Source organism: Rousettus aegyptiacus, unplaced genomic scaffold (assembly GCF_014176215.1).
Source record: "Rousettus aegyptiacus isolate mRouAeg1 unplaced genomic scaffold, mRouAeg1.p scaffold_m13_p_7, whole genome shotgun sequence".
NCBI lineage: Eukaryota > Metazoa > Chordata > Mammalia > Chiroptera > Pteropodidae > Rousettus > Rousettus aegyptiacus.
In genome coordinates this window covers 6,681,879-6,700,532 of record NW_023416310.1, presented here as the reverse complement: position 1 = coordinate 6,700,532, position 18,654 = coordinate 6,681,879, and the positions used below count along the sequence as shown (strand labels likewise).

Genomic DNA, 18,654 nt, shown 5'->3' with positions numbered 1-18,654 from the left:
CTTTCTGGCAGTTAAAGGGCGCGGGGTGGTGGTGGTGGTAAAACCTCCTCCTGACTCTGCTGCGTCTTAGTTGCCTTCAGCTCACAGTATTCCATATACCATATTTTGGGGTAGAATATTCTGTTCCCCTTTATTACTAGTGTTATTAAAACGTGAGTGTGTTGTTCTAATTATAATACTACGAACTTTAGTGCAATATCATCTCTTTTTAAAGAAACTTTGTGACTGGCTTGGGCCACTACTTACCTTGTATTTTATTAAAACTTTGAAGCACAGAAAGAAGATTTATGGGGACATATTTTCAAAGTTCTTTCAACCCTTTCTGTGACATGTTTACTTTTTCTTTCAAACCATATTTTAGCTTAAAAATGCAAAGACTATGTACATATTTTCTGTTCCCCTCCCCCCCAGGGAATGTTGAAAATAATTTTAAGGGTCTATTGCCTCATAAAAATATAAAATATTTGTTAAACTTTTTTTAGCCTAAATATACAAATTGTATTTGCATTGTAATTTTGAATCATTTGTCTTATAATTAAAAGTTACACTCCAAATTGAATCTGCTCATTTCATTAAGGATATACATTCTTTGAGTCTCTCATGTGCATGATTTGGAGCTGGGTGGTGAGAATTCAACAAGGAAGCAACCTCTCTGCCTTCTAAGAGCATGTATGCTGACAGAAGGCTTACATCATTAAAAAGATAATCACAATAAATTGGTGTTCTGAGAATTAAAAGTAAAGGGACATGTAGGAGGGGCACCTAAGCTGTGTATTTTATATGAAGAAAGTGTGGCATTGTCAAAGAAAGAAGTAACATCCAAGCCGACTTCTAAGAAGTCCTTGGAAAAGTCATTTCAGATCTTTGTGTCAATGTAAGCTGAATTTAGTATGTCCTCTAGACATTCACTATGGTAAATCGAAGATTAGTAGAGTCCGAAACTATAAAATTACATCCATTTTACTTTGTGTTACTCCTTATCTTTGTCATTTATTAGTTATTTATTAGTTAAGCAACATCCGAAGGGCAAAATATAAAATAAGAATTTCTTTTTTTTAAGCAAAAATTTTGAAGTCCCTATTGGGAGGAAAACTGTCTTCTACCTACTTTGTTTGGGATGGTTAGTGTAGGGCTGCAGTTCATCACTGGTTGCTTAGGAGGCTGAGACCTGATTCAACGATTAAGGAGATTGGAAGGTCAAAGTTGCAGTGACCTTTTGTCCTATAATCTTTTAAAATCAGTCTGATCTTTACTTTTATTTTTTGAATTAATTTGAGAGACAGTATTAATGATCTCTTATCAACTGATGCTGTTGAAACCATTGAGTCATTTGTATGTGTTTGTAGGTGAAGACCCGGAAGAAAGGCGTGGCCAGGTTCTGATCCTTCTAGTTGAGCAGGCACTTCGTTTCCATGACTACAAAGCAGCCAATGTGCATTGCCAGGAGCTGATGGCCACAGGTGAAGTAGATGCGTACTTAACACTTTCCTCATGTCCTCTTTGCATGATGAAAAATGGAAAAGATCTGTTCTGAACTCTGTTTGTCTGATTGCTGAGCCAGCCACCTTGTGTTCATAAGACTTAAGAAACATTTTGTGAGCACTGATAAATATGAATGCCATGAGCTCATATGGTAACATAAATGTGTATGTCATAAATGGGCTCGGGTTCTATTTTATCTGAGATTTTGGTTTCTTTCCATTCTCTATTAATATAGTCTAATAAGTTTAAGAACAATTTTATGTAAAATAGTTTAATGTTTTTTGTTATATAAAAAATCTAAATTTTTGAAGTAACTACAGTTGGTGACTATATAGTCAATATTTCTATCCTCTATTTTTTTTTTAAAGATAACTTAGTGCTTTTTAAATGAATGTCGAGAAATTGGGAAGTAGTTTGTAACCCTAAAGTTTTCCATATTGAAATTCTAATTCAAGTCTCTGGAGGATAAGCAGATTTTATTGTGGAATAATTTCTCTATTAACGAACACAACACATTCCCCAATGCCATAGGAAGTGATGTCACCTTATCATGGGCGCTGTACCAAATGATTACTTTTCATAGCTGTGCCTCAATACATGGAATCCCAAACCGCTACCCACGTCTGTGCGTTCATAGTGAGTGGTTAAAAATACCGCGCTTCGCTTTGTGATAATTCAGAGAGCTGCGCACTTTGCGTATGATTTATGTGCTTTTTGTACATATACTGTTAAAATATTGTTTGGACACATTAAGAATTGTAAAGCAGACTTCATTCAGGACTTCTGTGATAGACGTAAAGCCTTCCACGGTAGGGGAAGGAGATCGAGCTGAACTCTGAATGCAGAAATGACAGCTGGGGAACAGAGTCAGGGGTCAGCGGATGGAGAGTTACTGGGATGACGCTTCAAGGGCAGGGGGATTCTTGCTGAAGGCAGGCTGGGGAGACCAGACGTCAAGGGTGAGGGACACGGAATTTGATTAGACATCAAGGGTGGGAGATTCTCTCCAAACTGACTTAGCAGGATTCTTACTAGAACTGGACCGGGCCGAGGCATGGGCTCAGCCCGGAGCGGGGCTCAAGGGGGCCTGACTCCAGCTTCATCAAGGAGAATCTTTGTCAATACAGCTGGAAAGTGTTGAAAACTCTGTGAAAAAACTCATTGGTTTGTAACCTCAGCATTGGGAAACTGTTTTCATATAAGAACTGTGTTTTGTAATATTAACCAAATGATTTTGCAGTATTGTTCTGAATAATTGTGGCTTTTCTGGAAAAAAATGTATTATACTAAATTTGTTTATTTAGAGATCTTGGAAATAATTTTATTCCTGTAAGGATGGTATCTGGATTAATTTTTACTTTATATATTTAGAGAAATTAACTGAGGCCTTTGTACTTAGAAAAGAAAAAGCCCTACTTTCAAACTGGAACTTTTTCGAATAAGAATAAAAGTATATTTTAAGAATTCACAGTGTAAAATTATATAGAAAAAAGATCTTTACTGTTTTTTTTTTTTTTCTATTTTTCCAAGGACAGTGCTGAGAATGCAGGGGCTGACAGTATTCTTGGCACTGTCCTTGGAAGTCTGTCTTCTTTTATAAAGTGAACGATTCTGTGTAGCTGTCTAGACAATTTCTTTTTCTAGCACGTCGCGTTTACAAAAGGCTTTTACATACAAATGTTATTTAATCCTTTCAACAGCTCAATGAGGAAGGCCTAGTTATTATTTTCCCTATGTGGTAGTAAAGGACGTGGAATCCTCTGAACTTTCTTGAGCTCAGCAGTGCTGAACAGCAGGGTTGGACCATACCCTCCAGCCTTCTGAGCAGACACCCAGGTTTTTACTCAGTATCACACACAGCTCTGCCGATTATTCGTGCTCTTTGTCAGGTTATCTAAATTTATCAGAGTTTATCAGGAAAACTCGTCTGCAGTAGCATTGAACTTTTCAGATAATAAACTAACCAAATATTTCTTTTTTTTTTTTTACCTTAGAACCTTGTATGTTTCTAGTTATATAAAATTACACATCACTAAAGACTATGATTTTGCTTTGGTCACACAGGACCTGAGCAGAAAGCCATTTGATTTCTCACATTAGATTGGTGATTTTTTTCTTATAAAAATCAGAGTTGTTTTTTTTTTTTTTTGGCCCATTTTGCAGGTTATTCTAAAAGTTGGGATGTCTGTAGCCAGCTAGGACAATCAGAAGGCTACCAGGACTTGGCCACTCGTCAAGAGCTCATGGCTTTTGCTTTGACACACTGCCCTCCGAGCAGCATTGAACTTCTTCTGGCAGCCAGCAGCGCTCTGCAGACAGAAGTAAGCCCTCCCAGCGAAGTGTGCGCTGTGTGAAGTGCGTTTGCGTTTTATGGGGTGCGTGGATCTGAGGTCTTTGGTCATTTATAAACATAATATAAGAATTATGAAAAATAGCTCGTCACTTCGGCATAAAGGGATTTGAAAAATATTAAGATAGAAAATAGTGTTTGCTTTATTATAGTAAAGATGAAAGGGAACAAAGCAGATGTGAGAAAAATGGAAAGTAATAGTAGAAAATAAATAATCGAATATCATGGGAAAAGTCCATGTTGTCAAGGACAAAACAGAAGAAATGGCCATGTAAAATATATTTGAAACCCTGTGCCTTACAACTAGTGGCACTGTCCCTTTGAGGTCCTTTGGAAATGGCAGGGCACTGAGATTTGGGGTGAGGCTACATGCCCTGAAATCCACGGGAAGATCCGCGTAAGGGCGGGCAGGGCTGCTGTTGGGAAATGCTGTTAAGAAGAGTCTGAAATGCATGTTTCATGTCCTGGCCATTCTCTACATCACGTGTGAGGCTTCCCACAGGGGACTCCCGCTTCTGAAACCGTCACAGGCCGTGAGGTTGTTCCCGGAGGCCTGAAGCAAGCCTGTTACTCAGGACTATTCATTATGAAATAGCATTTTTTTTTTTCCCCTCAAAAGAGTACTTTTTAAATGTCCAGCCTACATTGTGAAGAGAGGCAGTTTCAAAAATTTCTTTATACCATGTTCTTTTTTTCAGATTCTTTATCGAAGAGTGAATTTCCAGATCCATCCAGAAGGAGGGGTGAGTATCAGTGTTTCACCATTAATTAGCAAAGTGCCACAGAGGTAAGGTACTGTTAGAGGGAGGGAAGAGCTCAAAAGGTGGCTGTGAGTGGAATGAAATGGAGTCGCCTAACCTCAGGTATGAGGGGCGTGTGTGTGAGTGTGTGTATGTGGACTGTTTCATTTCTTTTGTGTGTGAAATGTAACATTTACATAGAAAAAATACACAAAACAAAGATGTCCAGGTCAATAAATTTCCACAAAGAAAATATTCATTAAACCCCCACACAGTTAAAGAAATAGCACATAACCAGCCTTCCAACAAGTCCACCCACCCTCTCCCAATTTTTCTCATCTCCTTCCAGAGATCACCACTGTCCTGACTAATCCTGATACTAGATATTGGTGGTTTTTTGTTCTTGTTTTAAATAATGCTAATACTCATTGCACGCCGCTTGATATGATGGTTTAATTTTACCTGATTTTGTACTTTACAGAAATAGCTACGTTCTGTGTGGCGAGATTCAGCCATGCCGATATGTGTGGTGTAGTTTATTTGCCGTTATTGCTGTATAGAAAATAATGTCAGTGTGCATACGTGACACTTTGTCCACCTAACGTTGTCGACGTAGGTTTGTTTCCCGTGTGGCTACTAAGAATAATCCAGCGTCGTCATTTTGTGCACGCTTCTGCATGCGTGCGGACCTTCTGGAGTCTGCCTACCTGCCCTGGAAGTGGACGTTCTTAGATGTGTTCGTGTTCAGCCTCAGTTGATGATCCCAGGCAACTTTCCAGAGTGGTCTTACCAATTACACTGTGACAGCGGTGTTTGGGGGTGCCATTTACCCTGGTCTAGGAGCTTGACATTGTGTCTTTTCTACGTATTTGTGTTTTTGATTTGCATTTATATAATTACTAATGAGATGAAGTTATCTCAGTCAGTTCTCTTGCCTACTTTTTATTGGCTTTTTTTTTTTCTTTTTCCCTTTTCTCATTGAATTCTTATGAGAAAAATTTGTCTGAAACTATTAAGGAGGATGTATATACCTACTAACACCTCTCTTCCCTTGGTCAATGTTTGCTTCATGGAGTTTGACTTTTCCTGACAGGTTCTAGCAACATAAAATCGGTATATTTTTTAGGTCAAAGAAAGTAGCACGGTGTCTGATAATCTAATGAGATAAATTAAGAAATGATAATCCTCTTTGTAGATCGGTTTTCCACAGGATTCCTTTAAATGGTATGCATCATTTCAAAGTGTAAAATGTCATTGATTTTTCCCGTAATTATTTTGGAAGACATCTTTTATGGTGAGGTGTACCTGACCTTTTTTTTTTTTTTTTTTTTTTTTTTAAATTTGATATGTCCATTTTGCAAAACCGATTTGTGTATTTACTTTTAAAAGCTTCAGTTATGGAATCTGTTGATGGAGCCAGGACAGAGCTTTTGCCCAGAGAGGAATATGTATAACTAACTACCCCATTTCCATCACTCTTTTATATTCAGATTCAATTTGACAAACATATTGACTATACACGTGCACCTCCCAGAGGCTAAGTTCAGGGCTGAGTGATCTGAGGCTCTAAAGCTGTGTCTGTGCCTTTTTGCGCGTGTGGCGTTGTCTCCTGACGGTGACTCCAGGACAGCACTGACCCAGACAATTTTCCCCAGCGCGGGAAATGATCCACACCTCCACCGCCCAGCTGTCGCATGTCACTGCTGAGTACTGGAAGTGCGGCTAGTGCAAGTACGGAATCAAATACTAACTTTCATTATATTCAGTTAGGTTAAAGGTAAATAGTCACACGAGGCCACTGGCTACCCGATGGGACATCGTGGGTCCAGATCAGACGCTCGGTGGAGGGTCGTGCCCTCCCCTCGGCACTGGCCAGCGGGCTTTTCGTCGCCATTGGATGCCCTCTGGCTGGAGCCACCGTGCTGCCAGGCGCCTGGGGCGGTGTGGACACGTGCCGTCCCCTGGCGTGTTTCGACTTGTGGCTGCACGATTAGTTGCTGCTTGGCTTTCCCCATTGCAGCCTGTGGTGTTTGCTCCCTGGGATTCAGAGCAGTTCTCATCCTGACCGCGGTGACCGGTGTTTGTCGTGTTAGGAGTTGGCGAATTTTCCCATTGAATTTTCCCATCGTTCAAGGTCTAGTTTGAAGACTTACTTTTAACGAGTTCTTCTTCATCCCAAGTGTTGTATCTTTTGAGCCTCTGACCCTTTCCCGCTTGTCCAGCCACATCTTCCCCTCGGCTGTCTTTCCACCCTCATCCCTTTTCGTGCCTTCCAGACACGGACCGTGTTGCAGTTACCACCTCTTACCCCTTCGGTGTTGCTTAGAGTCTTCGCCCTGCCTTTCCTGGCTTGCGCTCTGCTCTTTGTAACCCCTGCACCCCATCTAAAGTACTGTTTTTCTTTGCGAAGTTTTCCTTGAGTCTCCTAATCGCCCCTCTCTGTCCGCCCACATTCTTACATCATTGTGTCAGCACTTGTATGTATGGTATTGTATGGTAACCGGAAGTACGACATTCATCTTCATACTCTCTCTATCGAGTGCTTGTCACATAGCGAACACCTAGGAAATGTTCGATAAAGCTCAGTTGAGAACTCCCACTGCGTACAATTAGTCTATGATAAAAATGAATGAGAAAGTAGATGTTAGCCTAAAAATAATAAGGAATTTCCCATTTAAGTCACATGTATGTGCCATGGTGGCTGAGATCCTGTTACGTTTTGGCCAATGTAAGGGGTGTACCATTTCTCTGTTGAGTATAGATTTGCACAGTGTTTCTGCTGAGTTCTGCTCCATAGCTTATTCTGAAGCCCCGTCCTTCTTTATTAAAACCATGAAAAGCCTTTTAGATTTCTAATTTTCTGCTTCTACAATGAATTATAAAATGTTGAGCTGGCCCCTTGGTGACTTCTTCGGAGTAGGACATGCCGTGTTACCACGAACGGGCACACATTGCTCTTTAGTAGATGGAGACCGCCAGCAGTCCTTTACACCTTCTACGTAGCAAGGAAATGGAATTCATTCAGAATGATTGTCTCCCCAACCTTTTTTAGCTCCTTAAAAGGTTTTCTGTCTTCCTTTGTCCTCTTTCAGCAAGTTACAATAAATCTGGATCTCATGAAGTGCTAATCCAAACCTTCAATGAACACATTATGGCTGTGATTCATGAAGCACATTCAGAATATCATAGCTACTATTATTATATTAAAATGTAGCACCCAACTATAAGATGCCTCTATTACATATTAATAGATATAATAACCACATTAAATTATAACATGTGAGAGCCAACTGTATGTGTAATCTGCTTAATGCTGAAGACTCAGTTGTGAAAATAGTGACTTTTATTTATACATCCCAGCAAAGTGAAGATGTAGTTGCTGTGCAGTAGCATTTGTATCAAGACAAGTGTAGCCTACAAGTCTGAGGATGTTGGGCATCATCCCTGTGAACCAGATATTTGTTTATAAATAGAACAAAATGCATTGTGAAAAACTACCAAAATTAGAGTTTTCTAGTTTCTTATTAATGTTGGTTATTATGATTTTTAGATGTAATGGTATTCTACCACTTAGAGTATATTAACATTTTGTTTAGCTGGTATTAGTTATATCGCTTAGCCAATGGTGTTTTCCCTAGATAAATCTAATTAGAGCCGGAAATGGAGTATGTACAAGGTTCCCATTAAAAAATCATTTTCACTGTGGGAAAACTTGTTGTTAACACTGTGAGTAGCTACAGAATTATGCAACTGGACTAATTTGTGTTTAGAACAGGGACATGACCTAAGCAAAGAAGCATTTGGAATTTATAAAAGGATGGAACAGAAATAATTACATAAAAGTGAACAAAATGACAGTTGTATTTCAGTGTCATGGATGACCCTTTTCTTCCCCCCGTTCACTAGTCGATGGATTTTTTCCCCCCACTTTCTAGCTATCATGAATAATGTTGCTATGATCATCAGTCTACGAGTCACGGTATGGGAACACGTTTTGGGTTCTCGTCTAGGTTCCTGGGAGTGGAACTGTTGCTTTGTATGGTATATATTTGTAGAAACTGCCCGTCGTTTTCTGAAGTGACTGTAGCATTTTACTTCTCACCAGGAAGCATTAAGGTTCCCGCTTCTTCGCATCCTCGCTAACACTTGCTGTTGACTGGCTTTTTGATTAAAGTCATTCTTGGGTGTGTGTGTGTGGTATCTTATTGTCATTTTACTATGCATTTTTCAAATAACTACTGATAATGAGCATCTTTTCACATGTTTATTGGCCATACCTATACCTTCTTTGGTGAAATGCCTATAAAGATGTGTCTATTTTGTAAATGGGTTATTTGTCTTATTGAGCTGTAAGATACAAGGTCTTTTCATTTATTTATTTATTTGTTTGTTTATTTATCTATATTCTGGATACAAGTCTTTTATCGGATGTATGAATTGAAACTATTTTTATCTTTGAGTGACTTGACATTTTACTTTCTTAAGTAAGTGGCTTTTGAAGTGCACAAGTTTTTAAAGTTGCTAAAGTCTAGTTTATCAGTATTTTCTTTTATTGCTTGTGCTCTTGGCGTTGTATCTCAGAAATCTGTGCCTAACTCAAGGTTGTAAAGATTTGCTTCTGTGCTTATTTTAAAAGAGTTTTATAGTTTTATCTTTTATATTTATTGATAAATAAGTAGCAGTAAGAAGCCACTTTTATATGAAATAAGTATAGGCTTAGTGAAAAGATGAATTTAGAACTATATGCAAAAATTGACTCAATGGGATCGTATTTGTCTGGTTTTCTTTTGATTCATGATAGCTTGTTTTTTCTTAAAGGATTTTAAGTCTTGTAGTTAGTGTGCACAATGACATGAATTAATATTTTGATATTTTAAATGAAATAATTTCATCTAGTGGGTTTTTGTTATGATTATTGCTCTAGTAACGTTTTTCCCATGTGTTTTGGAATTTTAGTTTACAAGCTCATTTTGAGTCATCTCATTTAATTTCTGTCTTTTCAGACCGCATCTAAAGATTCCATCGTTCCTTGGTTTCCCTCAGTCCCGCCCCTCGGTGCTTCAGTCCAGAAGCCTGTGCTGTCGTAGCTTTTCGCATGGGACTCCGTCCTCCTCCTAGTGTTGAGGATGCGAGTGGTACAGCAGACAGGGGCCAGTGGGAGAGTTGGCCCAGTTACTTTGCACCCTGTCCTTGTTCACTGCTTCTCTGGGCCGGCAACTTTACAGTGAGCCTGGTCCAAGTTCTCCCTCTCACTGGGGTCTTCTCGATTCACAGTTCTTCTCTGGAAAGGGGCATCTGGCAGCCACTGGCAGCTTCTGAATTTGAGCCCCAAAATGTTGAAGTTCATTGAATTTGAGTTTCTTTTGATTCTTTTCTTTTTCTATTCTCAGTATTTTGGAGCACACTGAGCATATTGAAACATGAGTTCGTTGCTCCATCTTGACTGTAATTCATAATATTTTCTTTAATCACAAAAATAATACAGGCTTTTATTTTAACAATTCATCTAAGGGGAGGCATGGGTTCTGATAATCAACATAATCTGGTATATTTTATTTCTTGAAAGAAAAATGAGAGTTAAAACATCTATGATAAAATATTAACATTTGTTAACTTTTGATAAGTACATGGGAAATTGTGGTAACTTTGGTCCTTCTGTATTTTTAAAATAAAAAATAATTTAATAGTGTATTAATATGTAAGTTCTTTTTCTTTTCTCTCAGTTCATTCCATGAACCCCACTGTTCAGAGGAAAACATCTTTTAGTGTATATATATCCTTCCAGATTTTTTCTGCATGTGAACAGATTTTTCTATACAGGTTTCCTCTGTTTCCTGGACTATTACTATTTTTTTTTTTTTTTTTTAACTCATGAGTTCATACTGCCTGTGTTACTTTGGAGACTGCCGTTTTCGCGTAATATTACATGTCACGGACAGTCGCTTTCGTCAGTATGCACAGACCGTTCATATAACGGTGGGATAGTGGCCATTGGATGCATGTGCTGTGCGTTGTTGATTGTTTCCTCTGTTTTTGGACCTCGAGATTACGTCCAGTCTTCCTGGCAGACTGAACTTCGCCGAACATTTTATGTGCGCATCTCGGCGCATTTGTGCTGGCCTTGGCCTGGAGTGACGTGGAAATGGGCTCCCGGGGTAGGCGATTTCCTGTTTTCCTCTGGCTCCCCCGCCACGACTTTGTGTACATGCTGACTTTGCCTTGTTTACCGTTGCGATGCCTGCACCGCTGGGAACACAGTAGGTCCTTATTAATTTTTATTTTTTTATTTACTTCTTTATTTTAACAACATTGCCTGTCGAGTGTTCTCTGTGGGAGGCTGAGTTTATGGCGATCACGATTTCAGTGAGCTGATGATCACACTGTGCCAGCCCAGGTCACAAACCCATTGATGCATTTTAGTCAGTGCGTCGTGTGTTCTGTCAATGATCCGGCCACAGGAGGAAGTGGTCCGCTCGTTGGCATGCTTGCAGGAGAGTAGTTTGTGTAGTTGGGACCTCGATGATCAGGAGTGTCAGTCATATTTTAGTTGGCTCAGCAGATCTGTACTGTACATTCCCAGTCCTCCCAAAGGTTTAACTTAGCTGCCTTCTCTTTTAGCACCGCTGTCAGAATTCCAGATTTTCTTCTTCTTTTTTTTTTTTTCCCATCCTGCCCTTTCTTCACAGACCCGTCCATTTCTAATATATTTGTTTTGTTAAAGTTCTAAAATAACTCTTAGTAACATGGAATACATGTTCACTTTCATCTAGATTTGCTATTTAAATCCACTTGCAAAAGACGTTTTCCAAAAATAACGCGCTCCAGGTGTCCGTCTCGGCTGCAGTGACACCGTGGGGTTTGACAGTCCGCCTTCCCTTCCAGGGAGGCGTCGCGATGCGGCGACGTGCCGTGTAGCGCCTCGAGCGCCCCGCCCTGCGGGACTTTCCACCCGCGCCTTCGCTTCGCACCTCGCGGCGGCCGCATCGTCTCGTCCTGCTCTCTTTCGCCTGCCGCCCCCCGTGAGGCTCGCGCTCCTTCCTCTCTCACCGCGGCACCTTGCGTTCGGGTCACCGGTGACCTCTCGTTGCTGAATCTGTGGTCAGATCTCAGTCTTTCTGATTTGGTGCATCGGCAGCACGGACACGTGCTTGTTTCGGGGACAGCGCGTTTGTCCCGTTCACGCGTCCCTGGCCCCTCACCCTCGTTGTCTTTGCTGGTCCTTCCTCATCGCCTCAGCTAAATGGTAGACGCCCCAGGTGTCGGTCTGTGGACCTCTCTGTCTGCACGCATCATCTCACCGTGGTCCCGACTCGAAATAGCAGCTTCGCGCTGATGCCTCCCTGCTTCGTGGCTCTAGCCCGGACCCTCTGAGTTCGTCTTGTGTGCTGGGCTGCCGACCTGACAGCTATACTTACATTTCTTACAGACATCCCAGTTGATATGTTAAAATTGAACCATTAATTTCAATCTCCTCCCCTCCCCCACCCCTCCGCAAAAAAAAAAATAATGTTTTTCCTGTGGTTTTCCCTCTGTCAGGAAATGGCAGCTCCGGCTTCCAGCCGTTTAGGTCATAAACCCGCTGCCATCCTCAGTTCCCCTCTTTCTCCCACATGACACATAACTCGATCAAGAAATCCTCTTGGCTCCACTTTCTGATGGACTTGGAACGGGGCCACATTTTGCCAGCGCCACTGCTCCCGCCCAGGTCTCACCGTGAGCACATCTCACCTAGGGCTTCATGGTACGCCCTGTTCGTCTCCCCGCTCCGTCCTTGCCCTGCAGTAGTTTGTACTTGACACAGCGCCAAAGTGAGACATTAAAAATACGTCAGAGTATCGCATTCCTCAGAGGAAACACTAGGGTTTTACAGCCCCCACAGGGCACACGTGATCTGTCTTCCCTACCGTCTGTCCGACTTTGTTTCTGCCCTGCCCCAAAGCCCCTACTCACACTCACTTGGCTCAGGGGACTCTGGTCACCTCGGGCTTCTTGCTGCTCTGTGCTCTACCTGGAATATTCTTCTCCCAGCTGTCAGATGACGGGTCCTCGCACTCCTCCCAGGTCTCCGCTCAAACACTCATCCGAAGCTATCATAGCGTTCTTCTGCCCATCTGCCACCTGGTGTTTCCTCCCTAGCTCTTGGCATTTGTCCGATACGCTTCTCTGACATGCTTCATTGTTGTTTTCTGCTTATCTCCTCTTAGAATGTATGTTCTTTGCGACAGGAACCGTGCTTTGTTCACTGCTGGATTTTCAAACATCTAGAACAGTTGTCTGTCACTGTTATGTTTCATGTCACAAATATTTGCTGAAGAATGAATTGCGTGAAACAAATGAACAAAGTAAAATATGGCTATGATGGGTGGGAATAGATTGTTATTACATGGGGAGGAGTATTTTAATGGAATCCTATATGATAAGTTCCTTCTTTCCTAACATGCAGTGAATTCTTTGAGAGCGGGGACCGTATTTTAATCGTTGCCTAGCACTGGTTCTTAAAAATGGTATGCATGCCAGAAATATGTGTTCGGTTAACTTATTTTGTTAAAATTAAGTTATATTTAGAAGCCAAGATTATTTACCAAAAGCGAATCAAAATTGGGCTTGGAAAAAGAAAATAAAAATGTACTCCACATACCTCTATTTTTCCTAACTAGAGGTCTTTAATTGGGGTCCAGGAATGCTAAGGGGACTCAAGAGGAATTTGGTTTTAAAGCGCCTGAAGTAGTGTGACAGATTTGGTGTGGGTGTACGGGACTGTATGTGTTGACATGTGTGCACGTGTATGTGCATTCAGTTTTCTGGGGAAAGGACTTAGAGCTTTCATCAGAAATATACAGGGGCCCATGACTCTCAAAGGCGAGAACATCTAAGCTGTAGTCTGGCCTGTTAACAGATGAAGTGACACAGAGTTAGACTTCAGAGTGTTTACTCCATGGGGTATTGTTCTCCTGCTTCCTCTGACAGGTGCCTTTAAAAGCGCGTCACCATTTGTAATATTTTGAGTTCGTAGTATTTGGCATTTATAATATTTTGAGTTCAGGATGAAAGTTGCTATTAGTGTTAGGTAAAGGTGAATTATTTAAAGATATGTCGGAGGAGAAGAGATAGTGGTTTACTGGGTTCGAGTTCTGTCTGGAATCCTTACTTAGTGGATGTGTACCACCAGCCCAGGTTATGGTAGATAAACTGCTTTCTGAGAAAATATCCCTTATATTATCAGACATCCGAGAAAGCCATTCCTAAATAGATTATTTGTTATATTAACTGGTCAACAAGAATCATTTCCGTAAGCTAGGCTTGACACTTGGAACTATCCTTGTTCTTGTGAACTCGTTTGGAAAGAGTATCTGTTGTTGGATTTGAAAAATGTTGTTAGTGCTCAGTGCGTTAACCTTTGAGCTGTGTAACACACTTGACACTAATGAGATTTCATGTTAAATTTTATGCTGTAAGTTGTTGATTTGGTTTTGGGGATTAATTTATTTCTGCTGTTATACACTCTAAATTAATTAGCAGTGTGCAGCTACGAATATAAAAAGTGCCAGCAGTAATCATTTCAGGAGTAAATTTTGCCTAACCTCTTTTTTCTTTCCCTATTACGTGAGGTTGAGAGAGAACTATTTTCCTCATTAATGCCTCTGGTTACACTATAATCTTGGTAGATTGTCCTCAAATTAAATCTCTTTATTTTACCTTCTCTTTTGTGATTCTCATTAGGGGGGGTCTCTTACAGAAAACCTTTTTATTACGTATCGTTTTGAGCATGTGGATTTTATTTATCTTTTGGAACTGTTTTAAATTCCCTTTCTTGAGTCAACTCATCCATAGGAACAGAAGTAAAGGTTAGGGGCATTTTATAAAATAGAGTCATTATTTCATAGCCTGCATTTTTTGATATCTTCAATAAATTTGATTTTCCTTTGAATGAAATTGCACTCTGTTTAAGTGGCATTTTTCTTACTGTGTTTATATTTTTCGTTCTATACTTGGATTAGTTGATGACATTGAAATCATTTGATACACCCTCTCAATTAAGACGATTCTAAAGATGAACAGGAATGGAAAATGTGACATAAAATCTTATTTGAATAACGTTTAGCTATTGTAAGCACAACATAGTAGGCTTTAGAAAATGTATCTTCAAACATTTAACTAGTGCACTAAAACTAGAATTTTTATATGTATCTGCAGATATAAATGATACATTAGAGGTTTTTCACATATTCTCAGAATATAGTAATGAATAATCACAGTCCTTTCCCTTGAAAAGCTACTATCTAGTAAGAAAGGGCAACAAAAAAAAAGTCACAATATCAAAATATTATGGTAAATGCATTAAAAGTATGTGAATAATGCTGTGAGTGCAAAGGAGAGGGGTAGCACACTGTCCCAGCAGGATTTTACTTACAGCAAAAATGTTACGTGTCAAGGAAAATAGAGAAGAGCATCTTTATGAGTTTGGATTGGCAAAGATTTCTTAAATATGATACAAAAACTAATCATAAAGTGAAAAAAATTGATAAATCGACTAATTTTAAATTTAAGGACTTACATTAATCAAAAGACACTATTAAGACGAAAAGATAATCTACAGAGTAAGAGCAAATACTCACAGTCATACATATCTAATAAAAGATGCGCATCCAGGATATGTAAAGAACTCTTACAAATGAATGAGAGACACCAACAATCAGCAGAAGAATGGGCAAAGGCTTGAAGAGACATTTCACAGAAGAGGATACTCAGATGGCCACCAAACACATGAAAGGGCGTTCTGCTTCATTCGCGACTGGAGAAGTGCAAATTATAGCCTCAAAAAGATGCCGTTACCTAATCACTGGTATTGCTGCTAAAAAGAAAAAGGCATGTAATTGTATGTTGGCATGGCCGATGGATGTGGAACAACCAGAACTCGTGTAATTGTTGGTTAGTGTAATTGGTCTCACTATTTTAGGAAATGTTTGGCGGTGTTTGCTAAGTTTGGACATACACATACTCCGTGTCTTAGTAATTCCGCTACTAGGTATGTACCCAGGAGTTTACATGATCTCTGAAAGATGAATTTGGGATATTTAGTGCAGCATTATTGGTATTTTCTCCAAACTGGAGAGTCCTCAGATGTTCATCAATAGAAGAAAGGATAAGTAAGTTCTGATATATTCACGCAATGTAATACTGTTATATTCGCAATGTAACATCATTATGCTAACAATGAGTTAAATCTTCAGCTACTGGCAAGAATAGGTATAAATTTATGTTGAATGAAAGAAACCAGGCCCAAAAGGGAGCATAATTCCATTCATATAAAGTATAAAAATAGGCAAATTTACTAAATGCTGCTAGAAGGCAGGGCGGTGTTTATCTTGGCGTTGGTTGTGGCTGGAGTGAGCGCTAGAGCAGTGTCTGGGATTCCGGCGATGTTTTGAGCCTGGGTGCTGGTCACATGGGTGTGTTAAAGTTGATCAAACTGTATACTTATACGTACACATTTTTGAACATGTCTTATACTTCCATAAAAAGATTTTTAAAGGAAGAAAGAAAGATCCTGAAGCCCGTATTAAAGACAAGAAGGTGACAGTACATGCTGGCGGTCTTGTCTTTGCATTGTGAAACTGAATAAATGCTGCCCTTTCTCCTCCTAATCTTTTGAAGTTTTCAAACTATTTTTGGTAAGATTATAGTAGTTTTATAAAGCAGAAAAATTAATGACCTTAAATAAATAGAAGAGCATGCGCGCGTGTGTGTGTTATTGCTAGAATGTCAAAACCCTGCAAAGAACAAGCGGACCCCACATTCTGATAGACAGACCTGGTCAGGAAGAGAGGAGACACTCCAAGGCCAGTTGCCTGTGGGCAGCACATTCAGCTTTTTGATCTGCAGTTTATATTTTTTGTGTGTTAAATGGTATTCTGATGCCTCCTCTGCAGAGTTATTGTAAAATTTAGCATTCAAATGAATAATTTATTTCTTATTCTAAATAATAAATACTTTAAAGTGTCTCGTCAAATAACAAACATTGAGTATATCTCATTGGTAGGATATTAGATGGATAAAAAGTAAAGAACCCATTTTTAACTTATAAACGTTTCTGAAAGGGATTGTAGAGCAATGCTCTATGATGTCTTTACCAAACATTCCTTTGTGAAGGACGCACAATATGCCAATAGTGCTTTGTGTCACATTTTTTATTTCCAGCAAAGATCGATTTTTCTAATTCATGTTCATGTCTGATGCTCCACAGTAGCCACGTCATCACTCATCAGTATTTATGACAATGCGCAGTTCGCTCATGCCCTTTTCTCCTGCAACATAGGATGAAGTGAGTGTTTCGGGTAGCAGCTCAGCTGACCTGTTCCACTGGACCACGGCTACCACCATGAAGGTTCTTTCCAACACCACGACCACCACCAAGGCTGTGCTGCAGGCGGTCAGCGACGGGCAGTGGTGGAAGAAGTCTTTAACTTACCTTCGACCCCTTCAGGTAAGTAATGCATCTTCCTTTTTAAGATCAGTTCATTAGCACTGATCTTCAGTCGATTTCACTGTTGTTACAGCTTCATCTTCTCTAGGTTATTAAAATCTCTAAAGGAATCTAGGTCTCCCATCAGATGGGGAATGAGAAATTGATTTTATAGAAAGTAGTATACTCCCACGGAGTACTTGCAAAAGAAACTAATATAGATTTAGGTATGGTTTAGTTTATGTCAATTAAAGTTTAGTGGGGTAAAAGGAAAATTATTTCATCAATGCTTGCTTGCTTTTGCTGTATTTCTATAGGCCAGTAGTCAAGGAAAGTGCTGGAAACTAGCTTGAGGGCTGTCTTAAGTTTGTTTGAGCTGCTGTAACAAAAATATAATAGATTAGGTGGCTTCAACAGCAAACATTTATGTCTTACTATCCTGGAGGTGGGAAGTCCAAGATCAAATTGCTGGTAGATTTAGTGTATGCTGAGGGTCTGCTTCCTGCTTCGTGGACGGCCATGTTGCTGTGTCTTCAGGGATGGAAAATGGGGAGGGGGCTCTCCTGATTCCCTTCAAGAAGGGAGCTAATCGCATTTTTTATGAGGGCTCTGCCTGATGACCAGTTACCTACCAAAGGCCCCAGCTCTTAATGCCACCACACTGGGGATAGGATTTCAGCATTTGCAATTGTGGGGGGGGTGGTGTAAACATTTAGGCTTTAGGAGGAGCGCTGGGTAAAGAGAACACTTTCAGAGATCTTCCCGTCCATTGTGGGAGTCGCAGCGGATCAGTTGGCTTCTGTCGCATTTTAACCCGCTGTTCCCCTGCTGTCTTCTCTGGATTCTCACACGGTGCTTTTTTAGTCTCATGGGAAAACTAATTAAGAGAAAAAAACAAAACAAACACGTACTCGCAAGTGCACCCCAAACACTCACCACTCTGCCATCAGTTAATTAATTCACTTATTCCGCGAATACTTACCAGGCATTTTCAGTGTGTCAGGTCCTGTGCTAGTCACCGGGATGGGGGAAGCACTTCAGTTTAATCTCTTTCTCCTGTGGAATCAGTTTTCAGTGGGAGACAGAGAACCAACAAATAAAATATTTGCGTAGTAATGTAATGGCAGGTGGTAATGAGCACTACGAAAACTGCTTGAGCAAGCTTAGGAATAATGAATGCTACTGGAGGGCGAAGTTCTGCTTTGGAAAGGGAGGTCAGTCACTGAGCAGGACCCTGATCGAGCCCTGCGGAGCAAACGCAAGGCGCTTTTTGAGAGGAAGTGCTCGATCAGAAAGGGGGCCGCGGTAGTGTGAGCAGAGTGACCAACGGGAAGACAAGGTCACAGAGGTGGCGAAGAGGCTGCCATACGCAGCCTTCCGTAGACTGTGGTAAGGAGCACAGATTTTATTCTGCGCGAGGTGGTGGTGTGCTGTTGGAGCATTTAGGCAGTGCAGCGGTGGGATCCAACTTTACTTTTCATAAGATCAGTTAACTGCTGAGTCGAGAGCTGGCAGTAGTGAGATGGGAGCAGAAGCAGAAAGACTAATCTGTATTCCAGTGTTCTGGGTGGGAGGTGGGGGTGGTGTGGACGAGGGTGGCCGTGCGGGAGGACGGAAGT

At 40.5% G+C, this 18,654-nt stretch overlaps 1 protein-coding gene across 3 annotated transcripts in view; it reads left to right on the top strand.

The window, feature by feature from the left end:
- The window catches only part of NBAS (NBAS subunit of NRZ tethering complex), a 258,704-nt gene that overhangs the window by 137,326 nt on the left and 102,724 nt on the right, over positions 1 to 18,654 (top strand). For all 3 annotated transcript variants that reach the window (XM_036224652.1, XM_016144790.2, XM_016144791.2), the window contains 4 exons: positions 1,347 to 1,460; positions 3,646 to 3,803; positions 4,531 to 4,575; positions 16,889 to 17,056. In XM_036224652.1, the coding sequence (XP_036080545.1) occupies positions 1,347 to 1,460; positions 3,646 to 3,803; positions 4,531 to 4,575; positions 16,889 to 17,056 (485 nt within the window). The remainder of the gene's footprint in view (positions 1 to 1,346; positions 1,461 to 3,645; positions 3,804 to 4,530; positions 4,576 to 16,888; positions 17,057 to 18,654) is intronic.